Consider the following 14,545-nt stretch of genomic DNA (forward strand, 5'->3'; position numbering starts at 1 on the left):
GACTTTCTTTAATAGATAGAATTTTATTTAATTAGCCATTCTTTATGATTTATTGTTATTATTATTATTATTATTATTATTATTATTATCATTATTATCTTTTTTTAGTTGTATTTTTTAATTTAACTGACCACTATGATATGTTTTTATTTTTTTATTGTATTATTATTATAATTATTACTATTTGTATTAAATTTTTTATTTTATTTTGTAATTTAACTGACCATTGTGACATTATTATTTTTATTTTTTTAATATTGTGACGTTCTTTCATAGATGAGATTTTATGTTGCAAGTATTATTGCTATTTGAAGTATTTATTTAAATGGTATTTGTTTTTGTTGTTTGAAATTATTATTATTAATAATATTATTATTACATTTGTAATTTTATTTTTTTATTTAATTGACAATTGTGACATTCTTTTTTTTCTTTTCTTTCTTTTCTTTTTTTTTTTTAAATATTGTGACTTTCTTTAATAGATAGTATTTATTTATTTGGACATTTTTTTGTGATTTATTTTTGTTATGATCTTTTTTTACTTGTATTTTCTAATTTAACTGACCACTATAATATGTTTAAATTTTTGTATTGTATTATTATTATTATTAATATTATTATTAGATTTTAAATTGTATTTTGTAATTTAACTGACCATTGTGACATTCTTTTTTTTTTTTTTTTTGTTTTTTTTTTTTTGTTAATATTGTGACTTTTTAAAATTAATTTATTCAAATGTTATTTGTTTTGTTGTTTAATATTATTATTATTATTATTATTATTATTATTATTATTATTATTATTATTGTTATTATTACATTTGTAATTTAATTTTCTATTTAATTGACCATTGTGACATTCTTTTTTAAGTTTTTTTATTTTTTTAATATTGTGACTTTCTTTAATAGATAGGATTTTATTTGGTAAGCATTTATTTATTTGGACATTTTTGGGGGGTGGCGACTTGTCCAGGGTGTACCCCGCCTTCCGCCCGATTGTAGCTGAGATAGGCTCCAGCGCCCCCCGCGACCCCAAAGGGAATAAGCGGTAGAAAATGGATGGATGGATGGATGGATGGGGGGATTTCTTTTTGCTATTATCTTTTCTTACTTGTATTTTTTAATTTAACTGACCACTATGATATGGTTTTTTTGTTATTTTATTATTACTAATAATACTATAATCATTAGATTTTTAATTGTATTTGGTAATTTAACTGACCATTGTGACATTTTATTTTTTATTTTGTTAAAATTGTGACTTTCTATAATAGATGGGATTTTATGTTGCAAGTATCATTGCTATTTGAAGTATTTATTTAAATGACATTTGTTGTGTTGTTTATTATTAATAATTGTATTATTATTATAAAATTTGTAATGTTATTTTTTAAATCTAACTGACCACTGTGATATGTTTTTATTTTTTATTGTATTATTATTATTATTATTATTATTATTAATATTATTATTAGATTTTTTATTTTTTTATTTTGTAATTTAACTGACCATTGTGACATTCTCTTGTTAATTGTTTTGTTTAATATTGTGACTTTCTTTAATAGATAGAATTTTATTTAATTGTCCATTTTTTTGTGATTTATTATTATTATTATCTTTTTTTTTTTTTAACTTTTATTTTGTAATTTAACTGACCACTCTGATATGTTTTTTTTAATTTGTTTTAAAATGATTATTATGTATTTATTTTACTGTTGCGACTTCCTCCAGTAAACAGTACCAACTCCACGTGTGTACGACAGGTTCTATCGCTGGGTGCTGACGTGTTACCAGAGTACAAGTTGCAGACCCCCAGGATCCAGAAGTGGACCATCCTGCACTACAGTCCTTTCAAAGCCGTGTGGGACTGGGTCATCCTGCTGCTGGTCATCTACACCGCCATCTTCACGCCTTACTCCGCCACCTTCCTCCTCAGGTGGGTAAACTTTCACACGCCGGAGACCTTCCCATACATACATTTGTTTGGCTTTTATTTTGAAAGTATTGTCCTCAAATAAACACACAATTTCTTCTATTTCAGTCACTTACACAAGGTGAACATGCTAGGCTATAGGCTACTGGCAGCTACACAACAGCTAAGCACACAATAGCACACAAGCTAGACATAAGTATTAAAAAACATTTAATTTGAAAAATATGTGTAAAAATGATATATAAAAAGTATCCAATGATTATTTCTTACACATACAATGTCTCCGAGGCAGAAGCCTATTAGAAAGTATCAAGTAACAAGTGTGTCCGCATCATTGAAGTTATTGCATGAATTATTGTGGCCACTAGTTTAAATTTTTTATTTTTTTAATGTTTATTTTTTGTTTTTTTATTAATCAGTCCAACAAAATAATACACAATAACTAGATGAGGCAATTCCTGAAGGAATTGTGTGTGAATGCTCCAATGCTGAACAGAAATGCTGACAGAATGTAGTATGAGTGTAAGAATAGTTTGAATGTTGAAGAGTTTTAATTTCCAGGAAAACCGGAATTTGGTTTGGAACTTGGGAAAGTGTTAGTTTGACTGTCCAGGAGGAGTGGAATGCGTTGATGTTGGAATGGTTTGAATCGGTTGAAAAATGTGGGAATTGTGCAACTTGGAAAAAATGTCCCATTCGTTTCAATGGGAACTTCCTGGAAATTTGGGAATTTTGGGAAAAGCGGGATTTAAAAAAAAAAATGATTAGGAGCATGAATGTCGTGAATGAGCTGAATTGGTAGGTGTTGGAATTGTTTAAATCGGTCAAGAAATGCTGAATTGGTAACAGTTTTTAATGGAGAAATTCCTGGAATTTCGGGAAAACCGGGGAATGTTCAAGTTTCTTAACCAACTTGGTTTTTGTCCTGAATATGAGGAGTGTTTTGACGGTGGAACGGTTGAAAAATGTGAAAGGAGAAGTCGAACTTAAGAAGGGTGAAAATAGGTTACCAATAAATGGGAATTCCTGGAAATGTGTTAAATGTGGAAAAATGGTCGTTTTAATGTCCAGGATGAGTTGAATGTGTTGAAGGTGGAATGGTTTGAATGTTGAAATGGTATGAATGTTGAAAAATTTTAATTTCCAGGAAAACCGGAATTTGGTTTGGAACTTGGGAAAGTGTTAGTTTGAATGTCCAGGAGGAGTGGAATGCGTTGATGTTGGAATGAGCAGAATAGGTTGAAAAGTGTGGGAATTGTGCAACTTGGAAAAATGTCCCATTCATTTCAATGTGGAAATTTGGGAATTTTGGGAAAAGCAGGATTTTTTGTCAAATGATTAGGAGCATGAATTGGTTGGTGTTGGAATTGTTTAAATCGGTCAAGAAATGTTGAATTAGTAACAGTTTTTAATCGAGAAATTCCTGGAAGTTCAGGAAAACTGGGAATTTTTCTAGTTCCTTAACCAAATAGTTTTTTTTTCCTGAATATGAGGAGTGTTTTGACGGTGGAACGGTTGAAATGGGTTGAAAAATGTGAAAGGAGTAGTCGATCTTAAGGGTGGAAATAGGTAACCAAAAAAGGGGAATTCCTGGAGATTGGTTGATTGTGGAAAAATAGTAGTTTAAATGTCCAGGATGAGTTGAATGTGTTGAAGGATGAACAGTTTGAATCGTTTGAAAAATGTGGGAATTGTGGAAGTTTGAAAAATAGCCAATTAATTTTTAATGGGGAAAATGCAAAAAAAGGAATTATGGGAAATCCGGGAATTTTTTTTAGAATTGTTGAAGTAGAGCACACAATTCCTGAACAGGCTGAATATTTTGAAGTTGGAACAGTTTGAATCAGATGAAAAATGTGGGAATTGTGGAACTTTGAAGAATGTCACATTGATTTCAATAGGAACTTCCTGGAAATTTGGGAATTTTGGGAAAAGCGCAATTTTTTTGGAAAATGATTAGGAGCATGAATGTCCTGAATGAGCTGAATTGGTTGATGATGGAATTGTTTAAATCAGTCAAGAAATGTTTAAGTAGTAAATGGTATCAGGGAATTTGGGAGTTTGGGGAAAAGCGGGAAGTTTTTAAAAAAATGGTAAAAAAATAAACTTGAATGGTCTGAATAAGTTGAAATGATAAGTGTTGGAATTTTTCAAATCGGTCGAGAAATGGTGGAGTAGTAACATGTTGAATTGAGAAATGGTATTACGGAATTCCTGGAATTTCGGGAAAACTGGGGAATTTTTCCAGTTAAAAAAACCACTATGTTTTTTTCCCTGATTAAGATAACGGTGAAACGGTTGAAGTGGGTTGAAAAATGTGAAAGGAGAAGTCGAACTTAAGAAGGGTGGAAATAGGTTACCAATAAACGGGAATTCCTGGAAATTTGTTAAATGTGGAAAAATGGTAGTTTTAATGTCCAGGATGAGTTGAATGTGTTGAAGGTGGAATGGTTTGAATGTTGAAATGGTATGAATGTTGAAATGTTTTAATTTCCAGGAAAACCGGAATTTGGTTTGGAACTTGGGAAAGTGTTAGTTTGAATGTCCAGGAGGAGTGGAATGCGTTGATGTTGGAATGAGCAGAATAGGTTGAAAAATGTGGGAATTGTGCAACTTGGAAAAATGTCCCATTCATTTCAATGTGGGAAATTTAGGAATTTTGGGAAAAGCAGGATTTTTTGTCAAATGATTAGGAGCATGAATTGGTTGGTGTTGGAATTGTTTAAATCGGTCAAGAAATGTTGAATTAGTAACAGTTTTTAATTGAGAAATTCCTGGAATTTCAGGAAAACCGGGAATTTTTCTAGTTCCTTAACCAGATAGTTTTTTTCCCCGAAATATGAGGAGTGTTTTGACGGTGGAACGGTTGAAATGGGTTGAAAAATGTGAAAGGAGTAGTCGACCTTAAGGGTGGAAAGAGGTTACCAAAAACGGGAATTCCTGGAGATTGGTTGATTGTGGAATAATAGTAGTTTAAATGTCCAGGATGAGTTGAATGTGTTGAAGGATGAACAGTTTGAATCGTTTGAAAAATTTGGGAATTGTGGAAGTTTGAAAAATAGCCAATTTATTTTTAATGGGGAAAATGCAAAAAAGGAATTATGGGAAATCCGGGAATTTTTTTTAGAATTGTTGAAGTAGAGCACACAATTCCTGAACAGGCTGAATATTTTGAAGTTGGAACAGTTTGAATCAGATGAAAAATGTGGGAATTGTGGAACTTTGAAGAATGTCACATTGATTTCAATAGGAACTTCCTGGAAATTTGGGAATTTTGGGAAAAGCGCAATTTTTTTGGAAAATGATTAGGAGCATGAATGTTCTGAATGAGCTGAATTGGTTGATGATGGAATTGTTTAAATCAGTCAAGAAATGTTCAAGTAGTAAATGGTATCAGGGAATTTGGGAGTTTGGGGAAAAGCGGGAAGTTTTTAAAAAATGGTAAAAAAAAACAAACTTGAATGGTGTGAATAAGTTAAAATGGTAGGTGTTGGAATTTTTCAAATCGGTCGAGAAATGGTGGAGTAGTAACATGTTGAATTGAGAAATGGTATTACGGAATTCCTGGAATTTCGGGAAAACCGGGAATTTTTCCAGTTAAAAAAAACACTATGTTTTTTTCCCTGATTAAGATAACGGTGAAACGGTTGAAGTGGGTTGAAAAATGTGAAAGGAGAAGTCGAACTTAAGAAGGGTGGAAATAGGTTACCAATAAACGGGAATTCCTGGAAATTTGTTAAATGTGGAAAAATGGTAGTTTTATTGTCCAGGATGAGTTGAATGTGTTGAAGGTGGAATGGTTTGAATGTTGAAATGGTATGAATGTTGAAAAATGTTAATTTCCAGGAAAACCGGAATTTGGTTTGGAACTTGGGAAAGTGTTAGTTTGAATGTCCAGGAGGAGTGGAATGCGTTGATGTTGGAATGAGCAGAATAGGTTGAAAAATGTGGGAATTGTGCAACTTGGAAAAATGTCCCATTCATTTCAATGTGGGAAATTTAGGAATTTTGGGGAAAGCAGGATTTTTTGGCAAATGATTAGGAGCATGAATTGGTTGGTGTTGGAATTGTTTAAATCGGTCAAGAAATGTTGAATTAGTAACAGTTTTTAATTGAGAAATTCCTGGAATTTCAGGAAAACTGGGAATTTTTCTAGTTCCTTAACCAAATAGTTTTTTCCCCCCTGAATATGAGGAGTGTTTTGACGGTGGAACGGTTGAAATGGGTTGAAAAATGTGAAAGGAGTAGTCGACCTTAAGGGTGGAAATAGGTAACCAAAAAAGGGGAATTCCTGGAGATTGGTTGATTGTGGAAAAATAGTAGTTTAAATGTCCAGGATGAGTTGAATGTGTTGAAGGATGAACAGTTTGAATCGTTTGAAAAATTTGGGAATTGTGGAAGTTTGAAAAATAGCCAATTTATTTTTAATGGGGAAAATGCAAAAAAAGGAATTATGGGAAATCCGGGAATTTTTTTTAGAATTGTTGAAGTAGAGCACACAATTCTTGAACAGGCTGAATATTTTGAAGTTGGAACAGTTTGAATCAGATGAAAAATGTGGGAATTGTGGAACTTTGAAGAATGTAACATTGATTTCAATGGGAATTTCAGAAAACATTGGGAGTTTCGGGAAAAGCGAGAATTTTTTTGAAAATGGTAAAAAAAAAAACTTGAATGGTCTGAATGAGTTGAAATGGTTGGTGTTGGGAATTTTTCAAATCGGTCGAGAAATGTTGACGTAGTAACATGTTGAAATGGTTATAGGGAATTTCGGGTAAACCGGGAAATTTTTCCAGTTCAAAAAACAATTTTATTTTTTGTCCTGATCAAGAGAAATGTTTTGACGGTAGAACCGGTTGAAGTGGGTTGAAAAATGTGGAAGGAGTAGTCGCCAGAAAAAAAAGGGTGGAAATAGGGTTTTGAAAAAGCAGGAATTCTGGAAAATCCTGAAATGTTTTTGAACTTGGAAAAAAGGTAGTTTAAATTTCCAGAATGGTGGAATATGTTGAAGGTGGAATGGTTTGAATCGGTTGAAAAATGTGGAAATGGTGAGAGTTTGAAAAATGGCCAATTCATTTTAAATGGGAAAAATGTCCCTGGAAACCTGGAATTCTGGGAATTTTTGGAATAGCCCGCAATTCCCGGATAGGCTGAACAGTTTGAAGTTGGACACAACGTTGATTAAAAAATCCCTAATTTATCATCACAGCCATTTAAAAAAAATAAAATAAAAACATTTTAAAAATGAACCATGGGTTGGGTTTGCCATGAAACAATTACCATCCGCTTCAATTTAAAGGCGCCAAAACACTTCCTTGTGGTCTGCATAACATGCAATGGTGGTTCTTTCATCCGAATGTCCTTCTCGACTTTGACTTGTTTGGCTGCGGCGTTTCAGCGACCAGGAGGAGGCGGCCATGCGAGCTTGCGGTTATTCCTGTTCCCCGCTCAACGTGGTGGATCTCATCGTGGACATCATGTTCATCGTCGACATCGGCATCAACTTTCGCACCACGTACGTGAACTCCAATGATGAGGTGAGCAAGAAGAGTAGCGTCCATCAGCTTAGTGGTTTCACCTCATGAGTCAGTACGTTTGTGGTAGATATGTTCAAGAAGGTGAGAGTTAACCAGTCCACCATCAGGTCCAGGTAAGATCCGCGGTATGCCATCTTCCATGCATGTTCTACTTTTAATCCAGTAGTTAGTCAGTCAGAGGTCACTGAGTCTATACCCTAGCTGACTCTGGGCGAAAGGTGGACGAGGCAAGGTAAGGAAAGTTTATTTGAAGTGCACGAGATGTGCAGGTAAACAGCCCCCTGATTTGGAACAGCCAAGGGAGCACCGGCATGGTCGAAGCCGTGGCCCACGGGTGAAAAATGGCAAAGCTGATGCAGAAAGCAAAGCGAGGAAGGGCGAAAACACACACGAACAGTATGCGACCGTACTCCAAACGGATACACAAGTAATGGTAAAGGTGGTGAGGAAACCAGCGCTCAGACCGCAGGTCAAGTGGCAGGAACTGTTGAAGCAAAAATCCCTCCATCCATCCATCCATCCTAAGCAGCGATACCGAGACTTCCTTCTCCCCAGCCACTTCGTCCGGCTCCTCCCGGGTGATCCCGAGGCGTTTCCAGGCAAGCCGGGAGACATAGGTCACTGAGTCTATACCCTAGCTGACTCTGGGCGAAAGGTGGACGAGGCAAGGTAAGGAAAGTTTATTTGAAGTGCACAAGATGTGCAGGTAAACAGCCCGCTGATTTGGAACAGCCAAGGGAGCACCGGCATGGTCGAAGCTGTGGCCCACGGGTGAAAAATGGCAAAGCTGATGCAGAAAGCAAAGCGAGGAAGGGCGAAAACACACACGAACAGTATGCGACCGTACTCCAAACGGATACACAAGTAATGGTAAAGGTGGTGAGGAAACCAGCGCTCAGACCGCAGGTCAAGTGGCAGGAACTGTTGAAGCAAAAATCCCTCCATCCATCCATCCATCCATCCTAAGCAGCGATACCGAGACTTCCTTCTCCCCAGCCACTTCGTCCGGCTCCTCCCGGGTGATCCCGAGGCGTTTCCAGGCAAGCCGGGAGACATAGTCTTCCCAACGTGTCCTGGGTCTTCGCCGTGGCCTCCTACCGGTTGGACGTGCCCTTAACCACTCCCCAGGGAGGCGTCCGTGGGGCATCCTGACCAGATGCTTGAATCATCTCATCTGGCTCCTCTCGATGTAGAGGAGCAGCGGCTTTAGTCTGAGCTCCTCCTGAATGACAGAGCTTCTCACCCTATCTCTAAGGAAGAGCCCCTCGCCCAGACGGAGGAAACTGATTTTGTCAGCTTGTACCCGTAAACTTGTCCTTTCGGTCATAACCCAAAGCTCATGGCCATAGATGATGATAGAGACGTAGATCAACCGGTAAATTGAGAGCTTTGACTTCCGGATCAGCTCCTTCTTCTTCCACCACGACAAATCAAAACAGGGTCCGCATCACAGCAGATGCCGTGCCGATCGGTCGGTCGATCTCATGATTCACTTTTCCCTCACTCGTGAACAAGACCCCGAGGTACTTGAACTACTTCACTTGGGGCAGGATTTCTTCAAGATGGCACTCCACCCCTTTACCGAGCAAGAACCATGGACTCCGACTTGAAGGTGCTCATTTTAATCACAGTCGCTTCACACTCGGCTGCGAACCAATCCAGTGAGAGCTGAAGATCCTGGCCAGATGAGGCTAGCAGGACCACATCATCCGCAAAAAAAACAGAGACCTAATCCTGCATCTGCCAAACCGGATCCCCGGAATGCCCTGACTGCGCCTAGAAATTCTGCGCTTGCACCATACAGAGACAAACATTAGAACCAAACAAAAAACACAATTTCAACACCCACACGCACTGCGGTGACTCTCTGCGGTGTTTTACGCCATCTTCTGCTGGTGTTGGGGGGCAGCAGGACCCAACAAAAAAACCAAGAGAACCGACTTCATCTTCGGCTGCCCAGCAGCTCTCGGACAATGTCCTGTCAATGTCCAGGGAGAACAAAGTGTCCGATACGTGGTCATTCTCCATGGCGCTTGTCCATCTCGACGCTCAACGTCAGCTCTGCAGCCCCGTCTCTTCCTCCGCATCTTCTCCGGTGTCTCTGCCCAGACGGAGGAAACTGATTTTGTCAGCTTGTACCCGTAAACTTGTCCTTTCGGTCATAACCCAAAGCTCATGGCCATAGATGATGATAGAGACGTAGATCAACCGATAAATTGAGAGCTTTGACTTCCGGATCAGCTCCTTCTTCTTCCACCACGACAAATCAATACAGGGTCCGCATCACAACAGATGCCGTGCCGATCGGTCGGTCGATCTCATGATTCACTTTTCCCTCACTCGTGAACAAGACCCCGAGGTACTTGAACTACTTCACTTGGGGCAGGATTTCTTCAAGATGGCACTCCACCCCTTTTCCGAGCAAGAACCATGGACTCCGACTTGAAGGTGCTCATTTTAATCACAGTCGCTTCACACTCGGCTGCGAACCAATCCAGTGAGAGCTGAAGATCCTGGCCAGATGAGGCTAGCAGGACCACATCATCCGCAAAAAAAACAGAGACCTAATCCTGCATCTGCCAAACCGGATCCCCGGAATGCCCTGACTGCGCCTAGAAATTCTGCGCTTGCACCATACAGAGACAAACATTAGAACCAAACAAAAAACACAATTTCAACACCCACACGCACTGCGGTGACTCTCTGCGGTGTTTTACGCCATCTTCTGCTGGTGTTGGGGGGCAGCAGGACCCAACAAAAAAACCAAGAGAACCGACTTCATCTTCGGCTGCCCAGCAGCTCTCGGACAATGTCCTGTCAATGTCCAGGGAGAACAAAGTGTCCGATACGTGGTCATTCTCCATGGAGCTTGTCCATCTCGACGCTCAACGTCAGCTCTGCAGCCCCGTCTCTTCCTCCGCATCGTCTCCGATGTCTCTACCCGGACTCCGGTGTGGCATAGAGCCAGTAGCTGGTGAAAACACGGCCATGGCCGAAAGGCTCACCGGAGGCAGATCCAAAAGTTCATAAAAAAAAGCAGTGCAGAAGTCACGAAAGTGCCACCCCTTGTTGCGCAGTCCCGAAGGGGCCCGAACTAAAAGTCCGAAAACACGTGAAAACCAGAATGAAACACCAAGAACACAAAATAAGACACACAAGAGAATAGACCTCCTGCAACCAGCAGTCATGTTTTTAGATTTCTCAACCAATTTAAAACATTCCAGCATCAAAATATTCAGGTAACAAATCCTACTTTCTTGTGAGTCCACATTTCTCATACAGTATGTCCTTCTTTGGCTACTATTCTGATGCTTTGTCTGACAGTAACTTATATTTCTCGGTACGAGCGAAAGTTTGACAGACATAGCAACAGTAACTAATGGGGGCGGGGCTAAGCGGAACAAACTTTCGCGCGGATGGGTAGCAGGCTAATGTGTGGATCACAATTACACAAATATATACATTTGTGACTCGCACCTCAAAGGTCGTCGAGCCGGAGCCAGCGCCTGCAGAGAAACAAAAATGTGACGGGCACACACTGTGTCATTCACCGGGAAGCACTCGCGTCAAGGCAGCTCAGCCCCGAACTCAATGAGGTTTTAACAGATGTTGTGAGCGCGGTCAATTTGATCAAAACACGACCACTGAAAGCGCGACTGTTCTCTGCACTGTGTGAGGAAATGGGAGCTGATCATACAGCCGTGCTGTTTCACAGTGAAGCAAGGTGGCTCTCCTGGGGAAAAGTGCAAATGCATAGCTCCTCCTCTTTTTTTTGCAAAGATTGCAAAGTGGCACTTTTATTGTATTTATTATTGAACTTGATGCAAGTTATTTGATTTATTATTGAACTTGATGCAAGTTATAACACTTTTATTTGATTTATTATTGAACTTGATGCAAGTTATAACACTTTTTTTGATTTATTATTGAACTTGATGCAAGTTATAACACTTTTGTTTTATTTATTATTGAACTTGATGCAAGTTATTTGATTTATTATTGAACTTGATGCAAGTTATAACACTTTTATTTGATTTATTATTGAACTTGATGCAAGTTATAACACTTTTTTTGATTTATTATTGAAATTGATGCAAGTTATAACACTTTTTTTGATGTATTATTGAACTTGATGCAAGTTATTTGATTTATTATTGAACTTGATGCAAGTTATAACACTTTTGTTTTATTTATTATTGAACTTGATGCAAGTTATAACACTTTTGTTTTATTTATTATTGAAATTGATGCAAGTTATAACACTTTTGTTTTATTTATTATTGAAATTGATGCAAGTTATAGCACTTTTTTTGATTTATCATTGAACTTGATGCAAGTTATAACACTTTTTATTATTATTGAACTTGATGCAAGTTATAACACTTTTGTTTTATTTATTATTGAACTTGATGCAAGTTATAACACTTTTTTTGATGTATTATTGAACTTGATGCAAGTTATTTGATTTATTATTGAACTTGATGCAAGTTATAACACTTCTATTTGATTTATCATTGAACTTGATGCAAGTTATAACACTTTTTATTATTATTGAACTTGATGCAAGTTATAACACTTTTGTTTTATTTATTATTGAACTTGATGCAAGTTATAACACTTTTTATTATTATTGAACTTGATGCAAGTTATTTGATTTATTATTGAACTTGATGCAAGTTATAACACTTCTATTTGATTTATCATTGAACTTGATGCAAGTTATAACACTTTTTATTATTATTGAACTTGATGCAAGTTATAACACTTTTGTTTTATTTATTATTGAACTTGATGCAAGTTATAACACTTTTTTTGATGTATTATTGAACTTGATGCAAGTTATTTGATTTATTATTGAACTTGATGCAAGTTATAACACTTCTATTTGATTTATCAAATGAACTTGATGCAAGTTATAACACTTTTTATTATTATTGAACTTGATGCAAGTTATAACACTTTTGTTTTATTTATTATTGAAATTGATGCAAGTTATAACACTTTTTTTGATGTATTATTGAACTTGATGCAAGTTATTTGATTTATTATTGAACTTGATGCAAGTTATAACACTTCTATTTGATTTATCATTGAACTTGATGCAAGTTATAACACTTTTTATCATTATTGAACTTGATGCAAGTTATAACACTTTTGTTTTATTTATTATTGAACTTGATGCAAGTTATAACACTTTTTTTGATGTATTATTGAACTTGATGCAAGTTATTTGATTTATTATTGAACTTGATGCAAGTTATAACACTTCTATTTGATTTATCATTGAACTTGATGCAAGTTATAACACTTTTTATTATTATTGAACTTGATGCAAGTTATAACACTTTTGTTTTATTTATTATTGAACTTGATGCAAGTTATAACACTTTTTTTGATGTATTATTGAACTTGATGCAAGTTATTTGATTTATTATTGAACTTGATGCAAGTTATAACACTTCTATTTGATGTATCATTGAACTTGATGCAAGTTATAACACTTTTTATTATTATTGAACTTGATGCAAGTTATAACACTTTTGTTTTATTTATTATTGAACTTGATGCAAGTTATAACACTTGTTTTGATGTATTATTGAACTTGATGCAAGTTATTTGATTTATTATTGAACTTGATGCAAGTTATAACACTTCTATTTGATTTATCATTGAACTTGATGCAAGTTATAACACTTTTTATTATTATTGAACTTGATGCAAGTTATAACACTTTTGTTTTATTTATTATTGAACTTGATGCAAGTTATAACACTTTTTTTGATTTATTATTGAACTTGATGCAAGTTATTTGATTTATTATTGAACTTGATGCAAGTTATAACACTTTTTTTGATTTATTATTGAACGTGATGCAAGTTATAACACTTTTTTATTTATTATTGAACTTGATGCAAGTTATAACACTTTTGTTTTATTTATTATTGAACTTGATGCAAGTTATAACACTTTTTTTGATTTATTATTGAACTTGATGCAAGTTATAACACTTTTGTTTTATTTATTATTGAAATTGATGCAAGTTATAACACTTTTTTTGATTTATTATTGAACTTGATGCAAGTTATACCACTTTTTTTGATTTATTATTGAACGTGATGCAAGTTATAACACTTTTTTTGATTTATTATTGAACTTGATGCAAGTTATAACAGTTTTTTTGATTTATTATTGAACTTGATGCAAGTTATAACACTTTTGTTTTATTTATTATTGAAATTGATGCAAGTTATAACACTTTTTTGATGTATTATTGAACTTGATGCAAGTTATTTGATTTATTATTGAACTTGATGCAAGTTATAACACTTTTTATTATTATTGAACTTGATGCAAGTTATAACACTTTTGTTTTATTTATTATTGAACTTGATGCAAGTTATAACACTTTTTTTGATTTATTATTGAACTTGATGCAAGTTATTTGATTTATTATTGAACTTGATGCAAGTTATAACACTTTTTTTGATTTATTATTGAACTTGATGCAAGTTATTTGATTTATTATTGAACTTGATGCAAGTTATAACACTTCTATTTGATTTATCATTGAACTTGATGCAAGTTATAACACTTTTTATTATTATTGAACTTGATGCAAGTTATAACACTTTTTATTATTATTGAACTTGATGCAAGTTATAACACTTTTGTTTTATTTATTATTGAACTTGATGCAAGTTATAACACTTTTTTTGATTTATTATTGAACTTGATGCAAGTTATTTGATTTATTATTGAACTTGATGCAAGTTATAACACTTTTTTTGATTTATTATTGAACTTGATGCAAGTTATAACACTTTTATTTGATTTATTATTGAACTTGATGCAAGTTATAACACTTTTTTTGATTTATTATTGAACTTGATGCAAGTTATAACACTTTTTTTGATTTATTATTGAACGTGATGCAAGTTATAACACTTTTTTTGATTTATTATTGAACTTGATGCAAGTTATAACAGTTTTTTTTATTTATTATTGAACTTGATGCAAGTTACAACACTTTTGTTTTATTTATTATTGAACTTGATGGAAGTTATTTTATTTATTAT

General features: G+C 35.1%; 1 protein-coding gene across 3 annotated transcripts in view; it reads left to right on the plus strand.

Moving 5' to 3' along the window:
* LOC133575610 (voltage-gated inwardly rectifying potassium channel KCNH2-like) overlaps positions 1–14,545 on the plus strand; it is a 53,624-nt gene that overhangs the window by 10,229 nt on the left and 28,850 nt on the right. For all 3 annotated transcript variants that reach the window (XM_061928301.2, XM_072912185.1, XM_072912184.1), the window contains exons 2-3: positions 1,763–1,935; positions 7,331–7,469. In XM_061928301.2, the coding sequence (XP_061784285.2) occupies positions 1,763–1,935; positions 7,331–7,469 (312 nt within the window). The remainder of the gene's footprint in view (positions 1–1,762; positions 1,936–7,330; positions 7,470–14,545) is intronic.

This window comes from Nerophis lumbriciformis, linkage group LG33 (assembly GCF_033978685.3).
Source record: "Nerophis lumbriciformis linkage group LG33, RoL_Nlum_v2.1, whole genome shotgun sequence".
NCBI lineage: Eukaryota > Metazoa > Chordata > Actinopteri > Syngnathiformes > Syngnathidae > Nerophis > Nerophis lumbriciformis.